The 27385-nt window shown below is 41.8% G+C and overlaps 1 protein-coding gene across 1 annotated transcript in view; it reads left to right on the top strand.

The window, feature by feature from the left end:
* DGKB (diacylglycerol kinase beta) overlaps positions 1–27385 on the top strand; it is a 471047-nt gene that overhangs the window by 121715 nt on the left and 321947 nt on the right. The window contains exons 9-11 of the mRNA XM_067562119.1: positions 9224–9273; positions 13304–13378; positions 19223–19342. Coding sequence (XP_067418220.1) covers positions 9224–9273; positions 13304–13378; positions 19223–19342 — 245 coding nt within the window. The remainder of the gene's footprint in view (positions 1–9223; positions 9274–13303; positions 13379–19222; positions 19343–27385) is intronic.

Here is a 27385-nt window from a genome sequence, read left to right on the forward strand (position 1 = left end):
TGATAACATAGGATCAGTGGGAGTTTTGCCTGAGTAATGACTGCCCCAAATTTGCCAATATCATAGCACTGCTCTTGTATAAATGCTGCTGTATTCCAAGGTTAATGATGTATTGGATGCTTCTCTGTAACTCAGAACAAAATCTGTGGATTATGTGTTTATCCCATGAATAGGAAAAGATAAATTTCTAGGTCTTAATTCAGCAGAAAATTCATTCAGCCCATCCTAGTGGCAGACTATGTAGGCCACTCCAGAATCCTAAAGCCCCGCTCATCACCTTCAGATTCATATGCAGAATGTGAGGTAAAATGCCTCTGCTGATCCCAGGGATCAGCAATGTGGGAGAGGGCAGTGACTCAGGTGCCTGCCAAGATCCAGGACAAGGATACACATCTCCCCTATGGTCCTGCAGAGATTCTCCAGAAAAGATGTTCCAATCGGGGGCTGTATTATCTTCTGTATGTAGTCTCCTTCCCAGGAGCTGCATGGCCAGGGGAATTTCTGGTCATAAGACTTCAGTGGAAGCCTGCTGCCAGGGAATGGGGCTTTGTCAGGGTCCAGAGCTACTGCAGAGGCACAAGCCCTCTGCCCAGATAGTGCTGTCCTCTCACCAGTCCCCTGGTATCTACCAGCTTTCAGAATGGTCCCCATGGCCTATTCTGAAGCAAATCCCACCCTGATTGAACAACATGGAGGATTATCTGTGAGGGGTTCCTGTGGAAATTTCATCCCCTGGGGCCCTCTGCCACAGAATACAGTCCGATAATTGCAATCACAGCTCTTGTGCTATAAAATTGTTCTTTAATATTGAAGGGATTTGATTGGGATAATTTATTTGGGGTGGAGATCAACGTGTAATCTTAATGAACATTAACTGACACATCGTGCAGAATATAATCACTTGCTGTAAAAAGTGCTTTGATAAAACAATTTCCAAATGCAAGTGCACAGAGTTTTAAAAACTGATCAGGCTGCATTTTATATTAAAAAGTTATTTGGATTGTTATCCTCATACACATTACAATGTTTATGTAAAACAGCTCCAAAACCTATTCTAATATAGACATAACTGTTTTTGCTTCTTTGAAACATTTTTTGATTGTCATGATTTTATTTGCTGTTCTACTTGTCTTCTGCTACAAAGATTAATGCATAAGAGAAACTGATTGAGATATTTATGGTAATTATTAGCATTTGAAAATTATAGCTTACATAATTCAACCTTTTTTCAAATTTACAAAAGAAAAACAAAAACCTGTAAATAAGTAGTTTACATATATACTTTGGATGGCCTTTGGAAATTAAAATAAATTGCATGAGATAAGCGCATAAAGCTAACACTGAGATTTTGTATTTTTGATTATCACCTTCAACATTGATCCTGCAAACATTTAAGCACCTGAGCAACTTTGTATGAGAGTTGCCTTGTTTGTGTGGAAGAGGATTTGTAGCAAGAGTAAATGTTTATAGAATCAGGAACCAAGTGCTTACTAAAGTGAAAAAACTTTAGAGTTAAATAATGCAGTGGCAGAATTCAATATAAAATAGTAGCAGAAAAAAAAATTACGGGGTACATAGAACTAACTGTGCCCATAATGAAGTCAGTGGTTCTCTCATTGTCTACAGTGTCAGCAGAGTTAGGATCAAAACTGGATGCTTTTGAAAATCAGACCCAAGACACACAAAGGAGGGGAGAAGTTATGCTTTCAGATAAAATTTGAAATAAGACAGAGACCCACTGAGAAAGGGATAAAAGATTGATATAATGAATAATAATTAATAGATATTTTTAATAAATGGTTAATCATTTATTATAGACTGTGTGACAGAGCTCTTCCTCTACCTCAGTGGGTCTAGTGCTTCCTTCCAGCAGTAGATCAGAGAACTGCTTCACCCCTTTATGTTCTTCTACCCTTTAGTTGTGGGGGAGGGTAATACAGCCTCTCTAAGGTGGCTGCTCCCTGCTGAGTCCCAGTCCTGTCTCTGATTCTCACAGGCCCTTGCCTCTTCGCTGGTGCTCTTTCCCCTCCAGTGAATGGCTGGTGTGGGGGGGAGGCGGTTCCACCCTAAACTCTGGGCCCCAACCCAAGGACCCTACAAGTAGCAGCCTCATGCTGTGGCTTCAGGAAAGCTGCTAGCTTCCCTGGGTTACTTCTCCGTGCCCCTTGACATAATATCTGGACCCTGCTCGGACAGGGGCCTTTCCTGGCCTCCTTGCCAGGGGAGGCTCTTGAACTCTGACAGCCCCACTGGGCATGGTAATGCCAAGCCAAATGTCCAGTTCAGTCTTTCCCTTCTGGCAAGGTCTTTTTCCTCAGGCCTGGGAAAGGTCCTTCGCCCTCTTTGTACCTGCAGGGTTCTCTTCTGCCAGCGTTCTGCTCCTTCTCCTAAACCTTCCTGGTTTCTGACAGCATCTTGCCTGCTCTCCTCACTCCCACAACTCCAGCCACACCCTTTCTCTGGAGGGGAGGCTTTTAACGAGTCCTGGGCGGGGCCTTGATTGGCTCCAGGTGTGTTAATTAACCTGGAGTAACCCCTGCTCAGCGATCAGGGGAAAAGGGATGTGCTGCCCCTGGGGCTGATACATTGGCCCTCACTCTAGCATTCTCTTGTGGGGGCCAGCCCCCCTGCATCCCTTGCTGCTGCTGCTGCTGTTTTTGCTGCCCCTTTGGTCAACCTTGTCCCATCCCGTCAGCTTGCTTCCCCATCTACCCCTGCGGCTACTGCTTTGACTGCAGCTGCCAGATCTACTGCCATCATTGCCCTCATTGGGGCACCAGCAGAGGCAGGTACAGGAGGGATAGCTTCCTCGACTGGCAGAAAGGGCCGGGGCAAAAAGAAGGGCAAGAGCCCCACGTGAAAGGCGACGCCCCCCATGGCAAGGGCCGCTGTCCCTGCTGCGGCCCCACCATCGGCTGCAGCCACCCTGCCCTGCTGTCCCCTCCGTCAGCTTTGGGGGTGCCTCTGTCTTTGCTCCTAGGGCATACGCCCAGGTAGCCGCCATCCCTCCATCCACTGCCTCGTCATCTGTCCCTGCCGCCGCCTCTAGCACCATCTCTAGTGGCCAGGGGCCCCTTCCCCACCCTGACCAGGAGGCGTGGCGTCCGTTGCCTTCTGGTGGCTGCCTCGCCCCACATGGAGACCTACGTGCGGGCAATGGCAGAGGTGGTGGGGCCCTTGGAGGGTTGGGTGCTCCATTGAGGGGAAGTGTGGCAAGCGGAAAAAGGCTCAGAACCTCCCTGCTAACTCGGACAGGGAGGAAGCTCCCTGAAAATCTTTGAGGGGGGTTGCCATCGAGGAGTACTCTACTGCATCCCCCAGCGAGGTCCAGCGGGTGGTGCTGGTCAAGGAGGAAGCTGCAGCAGTGAAGAGAGGCAGCACAGCCCCCCTTTTGGAGGCCCTTTTAGATTCCCTCCCGAGGGAGCCACCCCCGCCACCTTGTCATCTGTGCCCCCCATCGGTGCCGAAACAATTGTCGCCTCGGCTTCCAGCGGGGTGGACCCCATGTTGGTGGAGGGGGATTTTGGCTCCATTTTCATAGAGATCGAGTCCCTGGGTCTGACCCCAGTCACCCAGGAGGAGGATGACTCCCTGCCAGCGGGCCTTGATCTTGGTGGCCTTGCACCGCCCCCTCAACTCTCCCCCCTTCCCCAAACTGCTGTCCCCGCCTTCGCCTTTGAGCCACCCCTGGACCCTTCCACCTGCCCAGAAGCAGACGACATTCCAGCTGCGGCCTCCTAGCCTATCGAGGTGATGGCCGGCACTGAGCAGCTGGGCCCTGGGGCCACGTCTGCAACGGGACAGCTGCCCCCCCATCCCCTCTTGAGGGCCGTGACCCAAGTCACCCCCCAGTGACTGGCGCCGAGTCCTCCATGCCACCCCCAGGGTTGTGTCATTCCCCCTTACATCTGCCAACTCCCGGGAGATGATATCTGTGTTCCCCCACCACCTGGGGCTGCTGTCTTCCTTCCGCCACTGTCCTTTGTACCAGGGGGTCGAGCCGGGCAGTGCAGCGCCCACAACATCAGTGCCACATTGGGTGTCTACCCTCTGTTTGCCCATCTGGGCTGCTATGTAGATGTCATCCAGCTGGGATTTTTTGACCCCGGATCCCCTTGCACTGCAGCACGAGCTGCGCACTTTCCTGGCTGACTCCCGAGGGCCAGGGTGCAGCTTGCACTGGGAGGACTTCCACCTCCTCCTCCGGACCTTGAGGGCTATACTGAGGGAGGGCAAAGGGACCGGGAGGCAGGATGCCATGGCCTACCAACAGGCCTGCAACTTCTGTGACTCTCTGATGACCTTCGGGGTCGGTTATGGATAGCTGTGGGGCCCGATGGGGGCCGCTGGCACTCCTGCCTGTCAGGGATCCATTCCAGCCCTCATTATGGCCCGAACCATCTTTGCAACTTTAAACGCCCGGGCTGTAGGATGGGTCTCCGCAAGTGCCAGATGCTCTTCTGCCTTTAGGAAGGAGGGTACTCTGTGGCCTTCCTGCGGGAAACCCATACGGACCCAGCCACCGAGGCCAGCTGGCGGCTGGAGTGGGGGGACAGGGTGTATTTTAGCTATCTCTCCACCCGTGTGGCGGAAGTGGCCATCTTGTTCTTCCCCGACCTACAGCCCAAGGTGCTGGGGTTTGCCGAGGTCATGCCGGGTTGCCTGCTGTAACTCTGGGTCCATAGGGAGGGGCTAGCATTGAATCTAGTCAATGTGTACACCCCAAACTTGCCCCAGAGCAGGTGTTTTTCTTTTAGCGGACACAGCTTGGACCTCACGAGTGCCTAGTCCTTGTTGGGGACTTCAACACCACCATTGAGGAACGGGACCGCATGGGAACCGAGCAGTACCAGGCCACCGCAGATGTCTGGGAGATCACCATCAACCATCACTCCCTGGTGGTCGTCTGGCGCGACCACCACCCGGACGACAGCACTATTTTCACCTTTGTCCGGGTGAGGGACGATTGGTCGTGCCACTCCCAGTTGGACTGCATCTATTTATCACATCACCATCTTTCGCAGGCCCACTCCTCCAGCGTCCAGCTGGCCCCATTCTTGGATCACCATATCATGACCGTGACGGCCTCTCTCATGGCGGAGAGTCTGGGGCTGGCCTACTGGCATTTTAACAACAACTTACTGAAGGACGTGGGCTTTGTGGTGTCCTTTCGGGAGTTCTGCCTGGCTTGGTGGGGACAGAAGTGCATCTTTTCCCACACCTTCCACGTCCAGGCCCTACAGAGACTCCTTTATAGTGCAAGTAGTCTAGCGTGGGGCCAGTTGGCACACACCTTTCTCTGCCGCCTCCAAGGGCTCTGATATGACTGGCAGCTCCTTTATTTCCATCTGAGAGGTCTTCTGTGAGACCTTTCCGAGCTGCCGGTCTTCTACCAGAACCACCTCCGGACCTGGAGTTTGGTCTTGGCCTCCAGGTCCGTTGCAGTCACCGAGGGAGAGGGCCTCTTCATGGAGCCCCTCAGTGAGACTGAGTATGGTCCTGGCAGGCATCACCAGAATTGGAGACCTCCTGGACTACGACCGGAGGGAGTAGGTGGATGCCCAGGTGCTGGCTCGGCGCATGGGGCTCTCCACCCTTTGAACCCCCATGGTGCATACTCCAGGAGGAGAGAGCAGCCTTGCCTCGAGCGGGTCCTGTGAGAGGGTATTCTCCCTGCCCCTTCTCCATTCCTAGCCCTCCAGAGCTTTTCATCGAGCCCCGGCCCCGCATGCTCCCCCGGCCATCTTCTCCCTATGCACCGAGCTGGCTGCTAGACTTGCAGCCAGCCCGTCTTTGAACTCCGCCCAGGGACCATCTGTACATGCTTGTGCTCCACACCTTCATTTTCTTGCCCTTGCGTCCTGCCCAGACACCAAATGGCAGGACCTGATACGACCTGTGGAGGACGAGGACCCCCCAGTGGGCCAGTCTCTATTCCACCATGACCCTGCGGCCCGCCAGGGGCATCAGTTCGTGGCTCCTTCATGGAGTCTTGAGTACGGCATGTTTTTGGCGGGGTTCACCACTCGCCCTGACACCTGCGCCTTCTGCGGCATGAGGAGACCGTGGTGCACATCTATCTCGAGTGCAGCAGGCTGTAGTCCCTGTTCCGGCTCCTCCAGAGCCTTCTGCTGAGGTTCTGGCTGCACTTTTCCCCACACCTGTTCCTCTATGCACACCCCATCTGGGGCCCCACAAAGTCATGGGATCTCCTCGTCAAACTCCTCCTAGCCCTGGCCAAAGTGGCCATCTACAACACCAGGGAGAGGCAATTGGCTATTTCTGTTCCTCTGTTGTGCATGCATCTGGGCAGAGTTCCTCTGGGCAGCGTCCGCTGGCTCTCTAGATGCTTTCACGGAGCAGTGGGCACTGTCCAGGGTGCTCCACTTGGTGTCCCCTTCTGGTTCCCTCTGTTTGACCATTTGACCTTCATTCCCTTTCTTGTTTTCTCATTAGTTTTCCCCCAAAATCAATTGAATCCCGGGATCAATGGCTCCTCCCCTTAGGCATGCTCCCGCCCACTTCCTGTATCTCAAATAGTAGCACTCTCTGGTAGCCATCTAGTCTGACCCTGTCACACTAGCCTAATTCATTTATAGGTGTATGATGGGATGTACTTCACACACTGGCCCTGAAAGGGCTGAATTAAGCCAAGTGGGCCCTATCAGACAATTAGGCTGCAAATGAGGGAGACTTAAGCTGGAGCAAGCTAATTAGATGAAGGGACACCTGTGAAGGAACAGGCGGGGCTTCTAAAAAGCCATGAGGCTGGCAATAATGTGGAAGGCAGCAGGAAGAAAGAGTGCAGTCCCCCTCTCTGAGGAAAGGGAGAAGCCGCCTGGTTGGAAGGAGTCTAGGGGTGAAAGCAGTAAGGTGGTGGAAATGCACACTTTAACTTTTCACTACAGTGCCCTGGACTGGAACTGAGCAGATGTGTGGTTTCCCCTATCAACCACTGCAGTGTGGTACTGTTTGGGGGCAGTGAACATGAAGACTGCCTGAGTCACTGTTGGAGAGACAGGGTCAGGACAGTGGGCGTGACGACCACCTAATGCCATGTGGAGCTGTGGAGAGAAGAGACTTTGAAAGACTACTGCCGAAGGGAGACCCACTTAGTGATGCAGCTGGAGAGCTGAGTCACGAAGAGTGATAGTGGGGCTGCAGACAAAGAGAGAGAGGTGGAGGGAAGGCAGGCTATCATGTGCGGGGGTGTTGGCCTCATAAGCTATTCCTTAGAGTGGCCAGGGGGGAAGCACCATCCCAGCAGTGAGTAGATCCCACCCCCCATTCCTCCCACAAGGAGGTACACATATGAACAGATATATTAGATGGCAAGTGTAGTTTATCTGACTGTGCTGCTCTCTTTCAGGAACCATAGGTCCTGGGTTCAGTGGCTCCTCCCCTTAGGCTGGGGGAGGGACCTTTAGTAGTGGGCAGGCACACTTCCTGGAATTCAAATGGTAACACGCTCCGGTAGCCATCTAGTCTGATCCTGTCACAATTGTTATCAAGTCCAGCAGGTCAATAGGCTGCTTATAACCATGGCTTATAACCATTTATACCTTCTACTGATGTGCTTAAAGTCATCTTTAATATTACTAATCATATCTGTGAAGTGCTTAAAACATCTATTAATCATTTATTAACCCTTTATAAACTATTTATTACTATTTATTAAAATATATATCTTCAGTTTAGTATTTAAGTGGTGCATGGGCCTGATTTAATCTATATTGTTTACAATTGTTAACATTATTGGGATTTTCTTTGTGTATCATAGCTATGTACTGATGCTTATATATCAATAGCTATCTAAATACATACATATTTTCATGATTCAGTTCATTTTACTCCAGTGCCATGTGTTCAACTCCAGTGTCCTACAAAACTCCACAGCTGATGGCACTGCTAGAGACTGCAGGACTTAATATGAAATCCATTCTGGGAAGAGAAGGGGGATGGTTGAAACAGTTTTCTTACCTTAACCTGGGAACTTTTAAGAAGAATTTTTTTTCTTTAATTTAAACGTTATCTGACGAGTTTCTTTCAATTTGGGAGATTCAGGGAGGTTTCATAAATAAAGCCATGGCTATACGTACAGCGCTGCAGTGGCGAAGCTGTACCGATACAGCTGTGCCGCTGCTGCGTATCTGGTGAAGATGCTCTATGCCAATGGGAGAGAACTCTCTTATTGGCATAAAAAAACCACCTCTGCAAGCGGCAGGAACTATGTAAGTGGGAGAAGCTCTTCTACCAACATAGTGCTGTGCACACAAGTGCTTATGTCTGTGCAATTTATGTCGCACGGGGAGGGTAGCTTATTCACACCTCTCAGTGACATAAATTATGCTGACATAGGCTGTAGTGTAGACATATTCTAAATCAGTTTCCTCAAATATAATCAAAGAGGCTACTCCAGGGGTGAGATAATAAAGACAGACACAAATATGCATAGGAACTGTACCTTTTTAGAGGTTTATGATATACAGTGTCTTTACACTCGGTATAATTATATTCTTTTCTGTAACTAATGGAATGTGAGTTGCAGCCCTTCGGTTACTTACACTCACAATGGGTTAAATAGTGTGAATTAAGCTCTACCTTTGGGGCAGAATGGAGTTGCCCTCAAGCACCAAGTCAGGAATGCACTTTAGTGTATGCTTAAGTTCATTCTGTTTTCTGTAGTGGAACTGGCTCATGTGCTTACTTAAAGATAAGCATGTAATCAAGTGCTGAATAGGAACGAACTCTTGAATTGGGCTCAGACATGTATGTAAAATTCCAGACGATAAGATGAGTGGATGCTCTAAGCGAGTATTACAATGGATTTCAAAAGGAGCACGATTACGCCCAATAGCTCTATTTTATACCAGTATTGTGAACTGATTGAAACCAGGGAAAATTTTACTTTGCAGATAAGGAAAGGAATATTTACTGTTGCATTCAGCTGAACTGAAAAGTAATATAAATAATTTCCACTGGTACAATTACCAATCAGTAAGCATTTGTAAGGCAGTCATCACCATAGTTGACTAAAATCACAGTGAGAGTGCAGGAGGAGGCCAGCAAATTTTCTAATTGGGATCCTGATTTCTGTAGCTATAATCAGTTTTGAGTCAGATGTTAATTCTCCGTCTTGCTCTGGAATTCATGTTTTAAAGGAAATTACGTATATCTTGCATTTTTTTCTCTAATTTAATTGTCCTTTCTTTATTTTTTTTAGTTATGTTTCGCTTGTATGACACAGACGGAAATGGATACCTGGACAGTTCGGTAATTTTATTTATATTGATATGTTATAATAACACGAATAGTAAGAATGTATTTGTATGAATCCATACAGAACACACCCTTTGTATAAATAGAAGTAATAATAATTGTGTGCAATAAAAATATTTGTCATCCACGATATTTTGAGGCTACTCCTAACAATTCGTCCTGCCGCTTTCCACTTTCCCCCTCAACTATAGAGAAAGTCAAATGTTGAATCTTCCACTGTGGAATCATTCTTCTGGTTTTTAGTTGTAACATTTTACTGCAGGAGGCAACTTAATTCAGCTCCCAAAACCTCTTTGTACTTACTGGGAGCTGTATGTGAAATAGCTATTTGCAGGGGTTTCATTGAGGGTGAAGAAAGGTGGAGCTCAAGGGGCCCTCCTATTTGCTTTTTATTATAAGAACTTGCCTGTTTTAGTATTGTGTATGTGTTGGTGGGGAGAGGCAAAAGTATTCATGTTTAGGGCCCATAGTGGGCTTGCACTAGCTCTGCTTTTGGATATTGGGAAGGAGAAAAGACTAGTAAATTATTGTAAATGGGGATTGGGCAGGGATCTTTGTCTGTTACTTCACACCTCCCCACACACACAAAAAAAAAAAAAAAGACAGGAAAAGAGAGATTGGTATATAGGAGGAAAGAAAGTAAAGAGACATACAGACACTTAAAATGGTACTGGTAGTGTTCTGGTCAATAGGGGATTTTAGCTAATATCAGTCAACTAATGCATAAGGAATAGATGGTAGGATCATAGATTAGCTTCTAGAAGCTTCTAGCACACTGTACAATGAGTGTGAAGGGGTTCTATTTTATTATTTCAGTTCACAGGCTGTAAAAGGGCGGTAGGGCAAGATTTCATCTCCCAACCGCTTTACACTCCACTCAACTTACCTATTCAGACTTTATGTGGTGGAGTGGATATGACCCAGAGATACAAACAGATATTTTCCAGTGGGAGAACACCATGTTAGCACAGTTCAGAAGAGAAAACTAATCAAGTTTGCAGATGACACTAAGCTGGGGGGAGTAGTAGATACACTGGAGGGCAGGGATAGGATACAGAGTGACTTAGACAAATTAAAGGATTAGGCCAAAATAAATTTGATGAGGTTCAATAAGGACAAGTGCAGTGTCCTACACTTAGGGCGGAAGAATTCCATGCACTGCTACAGACTGGGGACTGACTGGCTAGGCAGCAGTTCTGCAGAAAAGGACCTGGGGGTTACAGTGAACAAGAAACTGGATAGGAGGCAACAGTGTGCTCTTAGTGCCAAGAAGGCTAACGGCATATTGGAGCATTTGTAGGAGCATTGCCAGCAGATTGAGAGAAGTGATTATTCCCCTCTATTCGGCACTGGTGAGGCCTCATTTGGAGTGCTGTGTCCAGTTTTGGACCCCAAGTACAGAAAGGATGTGCACAAATTGGAAAGAGAAAGAGGGCAACAAAAATTATTAGGGGGCTGGAGCACATGACTTATGAGGACAGGCTGAGGGAACTGGGCTTATTTAGTCTGCAGAAGAGAAGAATGAGGGGGCATTTGATAGCAGCCTTTAACTATCTGAAAGGGGACTCCAGGGAGGATGGAACTAGGCTGTTCTCAGTGGTAGTAGATGACGGAACTAGGAGTAATGGTCTCAAGTTGCAGTGGGGGGAGGTATACGCTGGATATTAGGAAAAACGTTTTCACTAGTAGAGTGGTGAAGCACTAAATGTGTTACCTAGGGAGGTGGTGGAATCTCCATCCTTAGAGGTTTTTAAGGTGCGGCTTGAGAAATCCCTGGCTGGGATGGTTTAATTAGGGTTGGTCCTGCTTTTAGCAGGGGGTTGGACTACGTGTCCTACTGAGGTCTCTTCCAACTCTAATCTTCTATGATTCTATGAAATATGCCTTTCATTAAATTAAGTAAGGATCAGTGACAGGTAAAAGGAGAGAAGACATTGTGCTTCCCAATGCTAACATACAGGTCAGAATATAATATACAATTTATCTTTAAATTTAATCAGATAAAGAAATTATATCCCTGATTAAAACATCACCCTTCATAAAGGATTATTAAAGCACTCTTGTATGTTAATGATGTAATTATGATAATGTGAAGAGTTTTTGGAATCTAAAAATCACATTTTAAAGTCCACATTTTAAGGACTAAGTAAAAGTAAGATTATTAGATTATTCAAGAATTAAGTGCCTTTGTTTCTCCAAACCCTCCCCCTACTCCCCCGCCCCCAAAAAAGGGGGGGGCGGGGCGGGGCTGGAGAGGGGATTAGAGTGCATTAATTTTCAGTATTTAATGAAGATTATCTCCATACTAGAAAGGGTTAGAAACAACAGACTTTTTTTTCTTAAATGAAAGCTTGGATTTTGCAGAAAGCATAAGTAATTGCAGAAAAAATACTGAGGGAAACTCTTTCAAACATTGACATTGTGCCTGTAAACTCACCATGTGGTATTTGTGAGCAGTTGTGCATCCAAGAATACATTCAGTTGCATGTACCGCTGCTACATTTGTGTGTGTATTTTGCAGGTGAAACTTTGATTCCAATGCTTGAGAGTTTGTTCCAAAAAATTTGTGGCCAAATTCAGGTTGCCTCTTGCTCATAAGAGAGGAAAGAAAGAAGATAAGCATGGTACAACTTTTGTACCTTGTTCCTTGCTCCCCCAAAATCCATGGAATTCACACTCCACTGATACGTTCCTGGAGAAGTCAGGGCAGGAAGCGTAGTATATTTTATTGTGTATTCCTTGAACTTGAACTTTCTTGAACTTCCTTGCTTGCATTGCTTGTTGCCATATGTAATTGCACAGTTGGATGTGTGTGTGGGAGGTGGTGGTGGTAGCGAGGGAGATGGTTCCTGGAACTCTTCTGGTGGTTTGAATATTGTTAGAAAATAATGCCATTTTTGTTGAGCCTTACACATTATGGCCATTTTCTGAAGTACTAAGAAATTGGACTGCAGCTGGAGTTGTGCGTGCTCAGCCCCTCTGAAAATAAAGTCCTCACAGAAATGATTATAATAATAATAATAATAATAAATAGCTTGCACTCATTGTGAATGCAGAAGTGAAGAAGACCTGAATGTGTCCATCGACATGCATGCTTTTCTTATGGATGCAGTTTATACTGGGCCTGAGTGCTGATCCTAGGGTGAGGAGTTAGATTCTTAGCTAGTGTAAATTGTCATAGCTCCATTGACTTCAGTTTACACTAGCTGAGGATTTGACTCCAGATTTGTACAAATATTGAAATGGTAAGTGTAATATTTGTGATACAGCCCTGTTTATCATATCTGCAGAATATTCATTACCCAAAAATATTAAAATATCATTTGCATACAGTAAATTCCTGAGATACTGAAGCATTCAAGTAAACCTTCTGGGGTTCAAACCTTGGTGAACCAAACCCATGTATTTAAATTAATTACATTTTGTGGAACTGAAATCAGCATGGTGTAGTGGGGTTAACATCACAAATTTGAAGGAATTTGGTTCAGTGAGAGCAAATCCTTCTTGTCTCACTACCAACAGCATTAGTAATCCCAGTTAAGTGATGAGGATAAATTATACCTGCCAAATGTGAGATCTGGTCCTCCTTTTCCTATGAAAAGTTTCCTTTCTTCAAGGCCAAACACACACACACAAAATTCACCATAAAACAATTGCTCATGACAACAATTAAAAGTAACCCCTTTATTCTGCTTAATGGAGTCCCCAGTGGAGGTTTTTTTTTCTGATTTTAACTTTTACAAGCAATTGTGCTATAATTATATTGATAATCAAATATACAGCACATAATTGCTGACTAAGTAAGTATTTTTACCACATACTTTTATGCATTATATGGTTTGATGTTAAACGGGGCTGGTTTATTAACATATACAGTTAATATTTTCACCCAAAGAGAAGGTACATTCAAATACACTGTTAGTCTATATTAACACAATTATAAGCTATGTACCTGAATTGCTATAAAATCAGTCATTATAATATTGCATTAAAATGTCTTTGTTCTTTCTCTTTTCCTGCCTAGGAACTTGAAAATATAATCACTCAAATGATGCACGTTGCAGAATATCTTGAATGGGATGTCACTGAACTCAGTCCAGTAAGCATTTTCTCAGATCATTGATGTAATTAATTCTGGAAGTTCCTAAGCACTATTTTAAATCATTGTGTAATGCTCCATGAATACTGTGATATTAATACATGTATTAAGTAATACAAATAATAGTTGTTGCTTATTTATGGGGCTGCCATTCAGCCCTTTCCTAGTCCTTTTTCTAATGAGGACAACATAGCACACCTACTACAATGGGTCACAAACTGGTTTGAGGTCTTTATCACTATCCCAATTTAGATGTTATATAACAATAATATAATATTGCAGAGCTACACAATTCCCTGCAACTGTATAAACTAAACTTGGTTCTGTTTTCTTTTATGCTCCTATTATTCATATAAATGAAATGTAAAGAGGGCCAGCACAAAGCCATGTTCCATTTAAGCTCTTAGAATAAGATGGGGTTTCTGTTTTTGGGGTATATTACATTTTTTTGAAGGGGGTGTGTATTTTTAGCAATTTTGTAGTTTTAGGGAGATAGCCCCAAACCCCCTGATTTTTGGGTTTCTCTTTGTATAGATTGTAATGAATAATCTTTTCCTAATTCTCCCCTGTGTGCTTTAAAGTAGTAGTGTTTCAAACAGCACTACTTCAAAGCACACTAGGGAACCTTTAGTGTGCACCATCAGAGTCTACGCAGACCAATCGATGTGCAGCATGTTAATATGCCTTAGAATCCCGCCTCTCTCCCCCCCCCCCCCCCCCCCCCCCCCCCCGTCCCCATAGTCTGCATTACTGCTCTGTGTAGACAAGGCTTGAGATGCAAGTAACCACTTCTGGTATTTTTTCAGGGTTTATTAGGTAAACATTGATTTAATTTTTTGCTCATTTTTATTCTATCAGTGCTTATCAGTTAAAACCTAAAATCAGAAGCCCTAAAAATAGAACTGAAGTGATGCATACCTTTAGCCCAGAGTGAATTTTTCCCTAAGCTTTATCCTTACATAGAATTATAAGAATCAGTAATGGTACAAGGATGACAATATGAAACTATGATACATAATGTCACTATTAGAGCTGAATAAAAATGGTAAGTATGTTTCACAAAAAAATTAAAACAATTTTCATGAAGTTTTTGCTGAAAACTAGAAAATGTGAATTTTCAGATTTCCTGTCTCCATTCTTTCCCTATTTATTTATTTGCTCCCACTGCAGGCAAAATGGAAGAAAGGAGTAACTGAAAAATTTGGGGGCATTTAATTTTTTGTTGCAAAATTTGAAAATGTTGGGGGAAAAAATCTTTCCACAAAAATATTTTTAAAAAGTCCTTTTTAAATTGGAAAAAATAAGTTTTACCAGCTCTGATAAAGACCCAAGTATGGTTTGGTGGGGGCAGTGAGGGGTGAAAAGACTTTTAATACCTTTCTTCCAAAGTTGCCACGTAGGATACATTTTAGAATCAGAGAGTTAAAAGGGACCACAAGAGTCATCTAGTATAATCTCCTGCCAAGATGCAGGATTTGTTTTGTCTAAACCATCCAAGACGGATGGCTATCCAGTCTCCTTTTGAAAACTCCAATGAAGAAGTTTCCACAACCTCCCCAGACTGTCTGTTTCATTGTCCTACTGTTCTTACGGTTAGGAAGTTTTTACTGAAATTTAATTTAAATCTGCTATGTTGTAGTTTGAATCCATTGCCTCTGTGGTAAAAGAGAACAACTTTTCTCCATCTTTTTTATGGCATCCTTTCAAGTATCTGAAGACCGCTATCATATCCCCCCTTAATTTCCTATTTGCCAAACTAAACATACCTCTTCCTTCAGCCTTTGCTCATATGGCTTGCATTCAATCCCTTTCATCATCTTTATCACTCACCTCTGGATCCTTTCCAGTTTCTCTACAACACTGGTTCCCAAAGTGGTCGATATCGACCCCCAGGGGGTCCGTGTCAGTGACAAAAAAATTTGGGGGTCCACGATATGTAAATGGGGGTCCACCCACCGAAATCATTATTTCAGGCGTTTCGTAAACTTTTAAGTAGATATTTTAAATTTGAAATAATTAATTATATGAGTAGGTACGATAAGTTTTGGACTTTGTTATTATAATTCTTGCAAATCACAAAAATTACAATATAGCTTCTAAAAATAAAGATAATAGTTTTTACAATGTTTTTTATTGAAAATTGTAATTTTTTGAATTATCACGGTATTTCTTGCTGATATTTAAACCTAATTTTTCCCACGTATTATTAAAATATGACAAAATCAAATAATTATTGGTTCACAAGATTATTTAGGTATCTGCTTCGTAGTGTTCTATGATTACGTACAAGTTTCTACAAGTTTTCATACCAGCATTGCATCGAGCAACCGCGCGCAGTGAATAAAGTTTGTCCAGACCAAAACTTTTGCACGGACATGTTAAATTAGGCAATTATAAATAGGAGTGTTAGAATCAAACATTGATTATTTCTATTCTGAATTTTGAGAAGAAAAGTGGTTAAAAAATATTAACTTTATTTAGTGCAAAATACAGATGCAAATCAAAGTGAATCAAAAACATCTTGTTTAGGAGTGCCTAAGGAAAGTAAGTACAAACTTTTAGTTAGTTAGTCATCCAGATTGCGGTCTCGGCCGCATTTTTTAGTTAAATATTTCAAATAAAGATAATACCTGCTAAAACATATGACCAAAAACTCTAATTGCATGCTCGAACAAAAAATTAAAGAAATAGTCAATGCTTCAGATATAGTAAAAAATAATTATTTCCTACTTTTTAAGGTTTGTTTTTGTTTGTGTAGGCGTTTTTTTAAAGATTTTGTGTTAAAGGAGTAGGAATTGTTCGGATACTTTTTCAATTTTCATTATACTTAGTTTTAATGTAAGTGCCTCAATAGGGTCTTACTCCAGTCAATTAATTTTAAATTTTTTATCTTATGAGATTTAAATAGCTTGTTTTTTGTCGACAGATATCTTCTACTCAACATGGCAGAGGCTAAAAAAAAATGTAGGCAGTATAGCATTGATTATTTGAAGTTCGGCTTTCTTCCATCACTGTCAGACAAACATTTGCCCATGTGTCTTTTGTGCAACAAAGTTTTAAGCAATGACGCTATGAAACCGTCCAAGCTGGAGGATCATCTGAGAAGGTTGCATCCTGATAAAACAGGCAAAGATTTGACATACTTTAAAACACTGAAAGAAAAACTTCAGAAGAGAATCACGCTAGACAGCATGTTTGCTTCAACGTCAAAAACAGACGACGATGGTTTGCTGGCGTCTTACAATATTTCATTACTCATAGCAAAATCAGGAAAGCCTCATACTATCGGAGAACAGCTGATTTTGCCAGCCGTTGAGGAGGTTTTAAAAACTGTTCTACATAAACCTGCATATGATATACTCAAAAAAATTCCTTTGAGCGACAACACAGTTCAAAGACATATTGACTAAATGAGTCACGATGTGGAAAGCTTCTTGTGTAATTATCTAAAAACAAACCATTTTTCCCTTCAAGTCGACGAGTCAACTTTACCTGGTAATGAAGCACTATTAATGGCATATGTTCGTTTTGTTATGGACCAAGAAATCCATCAAGAATTGCTTTTTGCGAAAACTTTGACAACAGATACTAAAGGCGAATCAATATTTAATGTTTTAAAAGACTATTTCATGGAAAAAGCGATCCCCTTAACAAATATAATATCAGTAGCAGCAGATGGAGCACCAGCCATGTTTGGTCGCTATTGCGGTTTTATAAGCTATTTAAAACAAAATGTACCTGGTATATTTGCAATTCACTGCATCATTCACCGACAACATTTAGTAGCTAAAAATCTAAGTGCCAGATTGCATCAATCTCTCCAATTCGTCATAACGGCAGTAAACAAGATTCGTAGCAACGTGTTAAATTCTAGGTTGTTTGAGCAGTTGTGTGAAGAAAATGACGAGGACTTTCATCGATTACTTCTTCACACTGAAGTACGCTGGCTCTCAAAAGGCTTATGTTTGAAAAGGTTTTTTTCACTTTTTGAACCCATTTTGGAGTTTTTGGATGATAAAGCTCCCATTTTGAAAGAAAATTTAATAAAATGGAAACCAGATATTGCTTATTTAACAGATTTATTTGCTAAATTTAATGAGGTTAACTTGCAGTTACAAGGAGACAGCCTGAATTTAATAAAAACAAAGTCCATAATTTCAGCTTTTCTTGCCAGAATTAACCTATTCAAACAAAACATTGGAAGGCGCGAATTTTCGCAGTTCCACAAACTTATCATTGACAAACGTTCAGGATGATGACATTTTGGCATATGTTCAACATTTAAATGCCCTCCACTCAGACTTTAAAACCAGATTTGATGATGTTTTAACAATGGAAATACCGCACTGGGTTATCGATCCGTACGGTGCAATTGAAGAATCAGATATCGCACTACAAGAAGAACTCATCGAAATAAGCACTAACGAAGAACTTAAAGTGCAGTTCAAAAAGGGGTATCAGCAGTTCTGGCTTCAGAAAAATGTAGCTGTTACTTATCCTGCATTATGGAGTATTGCAAGAAAATTTTTGATAGCTTTTCCATCTTCATACCTCGTGGAAAGGGGTTTTAGCGCAGTAACTAATCTGCTGACAAAACAAAGAAATCGTTTGCAAATAACTGAACGAGGAGATTTAAGGCTATACCTCAGTCATTTGACTCCAAATATTAAGCAATTGCTATCAGAGCATCAAGTTCATCCTCCCATTAACACCATTAATTATTGTATTTTTAGTTTTGAACCTTAGCTTTATTTTATGGTTTTGTTTTGTTACTAAGTTCTGATTTTTGTCCAAAATCCAAATATTTACAGAGTTTTGTGCTAAATTTTAAAGAGAATTTTAATTTAGCCTTTTTTTTATTTTGAGCTATTAACGTTTAATTTTGTTTTATTTCACATAAAAATAAGATTTTTAATTTAATTGTTTCAATAAAGGTCTGAATAAAAAATTTAAGTTCTAAATAAATTCTAAAAAAATTTAAGAGTCTACATCCTTTCTCTATAGCAGTAACCAAAACTGGACACACTACTCCAGCTGAGGCCTAACCAGAGCTGAGTATAACACTACTATCAGCTCCCATGACTTATGTACTGTACCTCTGTTAATGCAACCTAAATTTGCATTTGCTTTTTTTGCAACAGAATTGCATTGCTAATGCATGTCGAAGTTGTGATTCACCATAACTCTCAGATCCTTCTGAGCAGTGCTGCTGCCAAGCCAGTTTTCCCCCATTCTGTTTTTGTACATTTGGTTTTTCTTCCCTAAATGTAGCACCTTACATTTGTCTTTGTTGAATTTCATTTTGTTGTCTATAGTCCAGTTCTCCAATTTATCAAGATCTCTCTGAATTTTAGTTCTATCTTCCAAAGTGTTGGCAACTCCCTTAGCTTTGTGTCATCTGCAAACTTGATCAGCATACTCTCTATACCTACATCCAGGTCATTAATAAGGTGTTAAGCAACACCAGACCAGAACAGATCCCTATGGAGCCCCACTTGAGACCTCCCTCCAATCCAACATCATTCTGTTAATATTGTAACTGAGTTACTATTTCTTTGTGATGGTTTAACCAGTTGTGTATCCGCTTAATGGTAGTTCTGCTGAGCCCGCATTTCTCCAGCTTACTTATCAGAATGTCATGTGAGACGCTGTCAAAAGCCTTGCTGAAGTTCAGGTATATGTCCACTGCATTTCCCCTATCTACCAAATCAGTTACTCTGTCAGAGAAGGAAATCAAGCTTTGCTTTGCTTTTTCCTTCACAAAGTGGGTGGTTCAGGATTAATACATATTCTTGTTGTCTTAAACTATTCAATTTATAGTTTTTTTAAACAAAAATTTTACAGATCCTTCATGACATGATGGAAGAAATTGACTATGACCATGATGGCACAGTATCTTTGGAGGAATGGATCCAGGGAGGAATGACGACAATCCCACTCCTAGTGCTCCTTGGATTAGAGAATGTGAGCATTAATCTAGCAGTTTCCAAATGAGTAATTTGTGGGTCAGATGTGGGTCCCAAACTAATAGATATGTAACCTGCTACCACCCACATCTTAGTTATTGCACTATGATATGCAAAGACTATCCAATAAGAAGCTACTTTGGGGGAGCAGTTGTACCAAGGATAGAAAATCACATAAGGTGACCTATTATCTCTAAAGGCCACAGCTTCCTATTAAGGATGAAAACAGCTGTAATATTATTAATTTTTATATCAGTTAGTGCCACTATTGGCAAACTGCCAATGCTATCTGCATTCTTGCACGTCAACAAACTTTGAGCACTTCTGTCATTGCATTTGTTTCAGGTGTATGTGATTTTGATATAAAAATATTTGTATGGAAAATTTTCTGTAGTTCTTTACAGACACTTAAATGGAGATATTAAAGAAGTCCCTCCACCCGAAAACAAGTCCAGAGTATTCAATTATGCAATTAGTTATAAGGCATTGTTAAGAAGGTCAGTTAAGTTGAGTGCTTTCTATTGTTAAATATATAACAATATAATAGTTATATAAAAACTTTTATCACAGGATCTCCAAATTCTTCACAAATATTAATTGATTAAGCCTGTGAAGGAAGTTTTCCATGGTAAATATTATTTTCTCCTTTTTACATATGTGGAATTGAGGCACAAAAGGGTTGTTACTTGCCCAACATCACAGAAGAAATCACTGTCAGAAATGGGTTGCCCTTTTTCCTGGCTCATACTCCTAGATTCATAGGTAGATAGATTCATAGATTCCAGGTCCAGAATGGACCATTATAACTATCTAACCTGACCTTCTATATGGCACAGGCCATACAGCTTCCCCCAACAGTTCCTAGAGCATATCTTTTAGAAAGACACCCTGTCTTGATTTAAAAGTTGTTGGTAATGGAGCATCCACCATGACCCTTGATAAATTGTTTCAGTGGTTAATTACCCTCACTGTTAAAAAATTACCCTTGATTTCTAGTCTGACTATGTCTAGAATCCACTTCCAGCCATTAGATTGTGTTATACCTTTCTTTGCTAGACTGAAGAGCCCATTATTAAATATTTGTTCCCTAAGTAGGTACTTATAGACTGTAAGCAAGTCACACTTTAACCTTTGGGTATCTTTACGCTCAAAAAAACCCAAAACAAAACCAAAAACCACCACCAGCAGTGGGTCTCAGAACTCGAGTCTACAGACTTGGGCTTGTGCGACAGTGTTAAAAATAGCAGTGTCGATGTTCCCGCTCAGCTGAAGCTTTGGCTCTGAGACCCACCCCTCTTGCTGATTTTCAAAGCCAGAGCTTTAGCTCGAGTGGGAATGTCTACCTTGTTATTTTTAGCACTGTGGTGTTAGCCTCAATCTGTAGACCTGGGTTCTGCTGTGGGTGGGTTTTGTGTTTTTATTTGGGCAGTGTAGACATACCCTATGGTAAAGTGAATAGATAGACTCAAGGAGCTCAATCACTATAAGGCATGTTTTCCAATCCTTTAATCATTCTTGTGGCTCTTCTCAGAGCCCTCTCCAATTTTCCAACATCCTCCTTAAATTATGGACACCAGAATTGGACGCAGGAGTGTTCACACCAGTGCCAAATACAGAGGTAAAATAACCTCTCTGCTCCTACTCAAGAGTCCCCTGCTTATGCATCCAAGGATTGTATGATCCCTTTTGGCAACAGTACCAGATTGGGAGCTGATGTTTAGCTGAACTGAACGCTAGGCAATGCTGCCTCTCATACAAAGGGTATAGAAAGTCTTTTTAACTTTTTGTTCTTGTGTGTGTGTGTATATATATGTGTGTGTGTGTGTATGCTGCTTTTCCCTAGTTTTTATTGCAATATGAAATAGTTATTTTGGGAGATAGTAAGAAACTATAGTTTTCACTGGGAAAACTTCACTCTTTTAGAATTTGAACTGCCTAAATTCCATCTATAGATTAATGTAAGTCCTTCTCTGTAATATTATTTCATGAGTGTGTTGAAGGCAGAAGCTGAAGTATTCCAATGATGTACATACTGAACATAGGCTTGGAAAATACTAATTGGATTAAACAAATGACTTATAGACTGTCATATCTTCTTTAGACATTTCTCCTTTTGAATATTTCTATTAAGGAAAGAATTGATAATAAATATTTTCCTAAGCCAATCCAGCAATCAAAATTCCTTAGCATTCCAAAGTACTTATCAGTGTGGATGTGTATCAGTGTTTTGTCTATCCAAGAATATTTGGATTCTTGTGGGAGAAACCTAGATATACAGTTTTGAACAGATACTTGTATAACTTATGTGAAGTATATTTTTGATCACTAAACAAAACATCATAGAGGGGCTCCATAAAGTTTTATTTATTGAAGACTAGTATAGGTGGCTAATGGGAATTGTAGTACTTAATGCTACATGTATTGTTCATGGATGGATAGGCCACCAACTGGGGCACTACACAAGCTGCATCACTATTCTACCAGGGAAAGCTGTGTAAAATTATCACAGGAATGGTGCAAAGCCCTAACATGGCCCCCTTTTCCCCACCTCCCCCCATTTTTTAAAGGGCCTGTTGGTTCAATGGAATCATGCATCTTTTTCTAGAGCAGGGGTGGCCAACCAGTCAGAGACGAAGAGCCGCAAAGAGCCACTTTTACCTTACCCAGCTTGTCAATTTCACTTTTCAGTCTCTTACCCTCAGCAGAAAAATTAGCGCTGATTCCTCAATTTTGGCAGCAGCTTGTCAATTTCACTTCTCAGTCTGCAGGGAGCTGCAGTTCTATCAGCAAAGAGCCTCATGAGGGCCACCCCTGTTCTAGAGGAAAGCCAACATTGCACATTTTCCATTGAGTCAGCAAAAAGTTATTTTGCTTTTACTGTTAGGTTTACAATTTGTGTACATCTCTAATGAACAAATCTAGATATAATTTTGGATACTGAAAAGTAAAATAATATGAAACTCTTTAATCCCTGTCCTCCAGAATAATTTGCATAGATAGATGGCAGAATGATAGATGACATAATTGTGGGAATGGTATGAGAAATATTTCTATATGATAAGGATGCTGCATGACTGTGACACTATGTAATCTGATTCAGTTCACCCGTGAAAAGTTAAGTTCTTTCCAAACTCAGTAATATTTCTCCTGTCAGGCTCCTCAATATTATGTTTTTTGCTTGCCTTTCTATCTCTCTGTATAAATATTATAATGAAAACTGAAGCAAGAAAGCTTTGGACTCAGAGGTCAAATACGGAGGTTCTGATAATGTGAATATTTTTTAGCCAAATTAACATGTGAGAGGATGGAGCACAACCTCCTGACTAGCTATAGGTGTGACAAGATGTCATTCACAATAGTATCTACTTGGGTGTCCGGGAGCAGCGGGGAGTCCAGAAGAACCCCAGCAAAAAAATGTTTTGATGATCTGAAGGCAAACTCCCTTGATAGTGTACTACATGTAAAAAAGCAGTAGAGTTTAGTGTCGTAGCTAATTAGATACTATGAAGATGATCACTATAAAAGAAACTCAAGAGAGACCTGAGTATATACTTGCTTCTGAGTCTAAAATGTCTCCATATACTAGTGTCTCCATAGTGAAGCTGTATAAAAGTGGGGAGACCGGTGAGCTTAATGGAACTCCTGTAAGCAGTTGTCTCTGGGACTGGTCTGACAGAAATTGCTGGAGGCTTCTCAGTACATTTCCACTATCTGACATCATCTGAAAGAAAATGGTGTATTGATGGTTGTAATTAATTGATTTTAAGGCCAGAAAGGACCATTGTGATCATCATAACAAAGACACAGTTTCACCGTGTAATTCTTCCACAAACCCAATAATGTGTGGTTGAACTAGTCCATGTCTTTGAACTAGTCCATATCCACATCCGATTTTGATTTAAGATTACAAGTGAAGCAGAATCCACCAGATCCCTTAGTAAATTGTTCAAATGGTTAATTACCTTCACTGTTAAAAAAAATATGTTCCTTATTCCCACTATGAATGTGTCGCTTCAACTTCCAACAATTGGATCTAGTTATGCTCTTTGCTGCTAGATTAAAAAGTCCTCTTCTGTCAGATATTTTCTTCCTTTGTAGGTACTTTTAGCCCGAGATCAAGTCATCTCTTAACCTTCCCCCTTCATCCCCTCCCATTAGGCTCCTAAAGTCTTATAATTGCTTGATATTGGAACAGTTGGGGTGGGGGTTTTGGGGTTGCTTCTTTCATTTTTGACGGTCTGCAGGGGTTTTCTCTCTTTGCTGAGATATTCATTCTCACTTTGTATAAAACATACATATGTCAATCAGTCAGACAGATCCTCATTTGTAGTATTTCGTCATAGTTCTATTGACTTCAATGGAGCTATGACAATTTATATCAACTGAGGATCTGCCCTGATATCTTTATCACCTCTGTAGTATAGGTATATTACAGTATAGGTGTATATAAGGGTGTATATCCATTTAATAAAAACTAAAAGGCTAACGTAAAAACTATTTAAGATATTAAATCACTAACAATACATGTATAACCTTAAATTACTGTAGAATCCTTTTAATTAGTCTTTCTTACTGACTATGTGGCTGACCCTCTTAAGGGAATAGCCATCTAAAAAGAGTTTAAATGAAACAAGGAACTATATTACATAAATTGCAAGAATTAAAAAAAAATCTTCTATTTTTTTATTTGCTTGTGCCCTTTCCTCTTTCTTTTTTAGTGCCTGATTCTGCAGCTGCACTACAGGCAAATCTTTCACTGAAATAAATGGGAGCTTTGCCTGTAGAGCAGCTGTAAAATGGAGACCATTAATTGTATTTGTATGACACCCTTTGCCAAGGCAATCAGTATGCTGAACAAACAATCATAACACAATGCAATTACATTTTAATTGATAATTAATTATCTCTTGTTTTATACAATGCTTTGAAAATCTAAAGCAAGTTGTGACTATTGTGTATGATAACTATTGTTTTGTAATTTATATATTAAAAGACCAGATCTTAGGATATTATATCTGGTTAACCACCAGTCAGCCCCTTAGCACTGGCTGAATGCTTTTCCATCAAGCATCATATCTGCTATAACTGTTCCCATTAAACACCATTAATTGCTGTTCAATAACATTTGCTTAAATTGGTTCCCTTGTAGATATTACAATAAAGTAGTTCTTGTTACACGTTACCTGATTAAGTGAAAATTCACAACGTTTTGAGTGAATGAAACTGGTAGATAGAATGAAAGCCACTGCACAGCCTTAATTCTAATGATTGTTGCTACTGCCACCACTATGATAGTTTGCACCTATTTTATATAGTACTTTCCATCTCAGGATTTCAAAGTGCTTTAACAACACTAATAAATTAAGCCTCACAATAGCACAATGAGGTAGCAAAAGCATGTTCATCCTTCTCTTACCCTGGTACTGAAGTACAGTCAATTTAAGTGATTTGTCAAAGGTCACGAGTAAGTCTGTTGCAGGGTTGTATATAGAATCCAGATCTCCTGATGCCTAGGGCAGGTTTAAGCTTAACACGCTGCAGTGGCATCACTGTATCACTTCAGTGAAGACACTACTGTGTCAATGGGAGAGCTATGCCTCTCTGTAAGAAGTGGTAGTTATGTCAACGGGAGAAGGCCATCTACACTGTGACTTAGTTCGGGATAACTGCATCGCTCTAGTGTTGATTTTTCACACCCTTGAGTGACGTAGTTATATCAGTGTAAGTTTATAGTGTAGACGGGACCCTAATATGCACTTAGTATTTAGTCACAAGACTCTTCTGTTGATTTGATGGACAGTGAATGAAAAGATATAACAAATCAAATGTGGGGAGTGTAGTCTGTTGGCCAGGAGTTCTGTTCTTAGCTCTGCCAGTGATTTGTGATGTGATCTTCAGCTTCTTCATCATAAAGTCAATTAGGATTTGGTGTAATTTCTGAAGTGGAGTCGTGGAAGCCCCATACATTGATTAATTCACAGGTCTAGACAGTGTAGCTTCATCACCCACAGGAGAGTGCAGAATGGTTTGTGCCTCAGGAACTTCCTCTTGGCCTTGTCCAAGTTGTCCATCTAGAAACTCAAGCAACAAGAGACTCTCTGGGACTGTAGGGCTGTTTTCCTTTCACTCCTCCATTTCCATGTCTGGGCAGAGTTCAACTGGGCTATGACCACTGATTCCCATGATCTTTTTTCTGAGCAGTGGATATCATCTCAGGTTCTCTGCTTGGTATCCCCCACTTGCACAATGTTGTTAACCATTTGATACCCACTACCATCCATACACTTTTTTGTATTTCATTTGTCCCAATCATTTGATGCTGATTTCCTTGTGGCTTCTCCCCTATGACAGAGGGGTAGGCCATTGCTGTGCCCAGGGCAGGGCCTCTATCTACCTCTCAGTTAGGTTTAAATAGGCCAAGTTTCATGGAAAATGAGATTTCCCTGTGGGGGTGCCTCGACTCCAGCCTTGTTCTGCAACCTGCTGGGGTGGGATTAGTTGGTGACTCCTTCATAGGAAAAGAGTCACATACCTTTTCTGAAGTGAGAGTAGGACCCTGCCTGACACACTTTCTTCCCAAGTGCCAGGCTGCAGCCCCTATTTTTCTCCTCCAGAACTTCCTTCTAAGGTTCTGGCTGCATTTCTCCCATACTTCCTCCCCACACCTGTCCCAACCCATCCAAGGCCTCACCAAGTTCAAATACCTCCTCATTAACCACCTTCTTGAATTGATTAGTTGGCATGTATGAGTCCAGGAGAAGGAAGGTCAATAACAGGAAGATTCTGTGTAATTTTGAGACCATTATTCTTGCCCTCATTTTGTTCAGACATCTGGGAAGAGTTCCACTGAGGGGTGTCCAATTACTCCTTAGAACTCTACTTGGAGCTGTGGGCATTGTCTGGGATGCCCTGCTTGGCGTCCCACACTAGCACGTTTTTATTATACCTTTGTTCACATCCCCACGACTGCACTTTTGATTTGTCACCTGGAGTCAGTTTACACCCATTTGTGTTCATCTCTTCTCTCTTGTGGGTGGGGTGTTACTGTCATTTCTTTGGGTGGACTCACAGAAGAAAGCCAATAGGCTAATAACTTTCACAAGCACTCGATTTACTTACAAAAACCTAGAGATATGAGGTGGGTGAGGTAATATATTTTCTTGGACCAACTTCTGTTGGTGAGAGACACAAGCTTTCAAGCTACACAGAGCTCTTCTAGCTGGTCTCTCTCACCAACAGAAGTTGGTCCAATAAAAGATATTGCCTCACCCACCTCATCTGTCTAATATCCTGGAGCCGCCACAGCTACAACATTGTTGAAACCTGTTTTCTGGCCTTCAATCAACTCTCCAACCGCCTCAAAGACCCTGCCAGAACAACAGATGCAAAACCGGCAGACATTTTTCCACTGCTACAATGATCAACACCCCTACCGCGCACCTTTCAAGATCCATGGGTCCAACACATGCCTATCACATGTTGTGTACCTCAACCAGTATACTAAATGCCCCACTAGCAATTACGTGGGTGAAACTAGATAACCACTATGCTCTCGAATGAACTTACACAGGAAAATGATAAAAGATAAACAAAGTGATCACTCTATAACTGACCTATCAGCCATCATCCTCAAAGGAAACCTGCACAGTACTTTCAAAAGACAAGTCTGGAAGCATAAATTGATAATTCTGCTAGACACTAAAAATCATGGACTGAATAGAGACACTGGATTTGTGGCTTATTACAACAATCTATAACCCACTAACCAACCTCCCAGCTTCTTCCTCTCCTCTTTTCCTCCCTGTGTGACGGGCCAATTTACCTTGAGTGATCCCTTGAAATAAGTGTTAACTACTTATGCTAAACAATCTTTTCCTTGTTGTTTTTAGCTGTGGCACTCTGATTAAGTTTCCCAGACCTGAAGAAGAGCTCTGTGTAAGCTCAAAAGCTTATCTATCTAACCAACACAAGTTGGTCCAATAAAAGATATTATCTCGTACACCTTCTCTTTCTAATACACTGGGACCAACACAGCTACACC

This window comes from Emydura macquarii, unplaced genomic scaffold (genome assembly GCF_026122565.2).
Source record: "Emydura macquarii macquarii isolate MOO-44397 ecotype Brisbane River unplaced genomic scaffold, CSIRO-AGI_Emac_v2 contig_2422, whole genome shotgun sequence".
NCBI lineage: Eukaryota > Metazoa > Chordata > Testudines > Chelidae > Emydura > Emydura macquarii.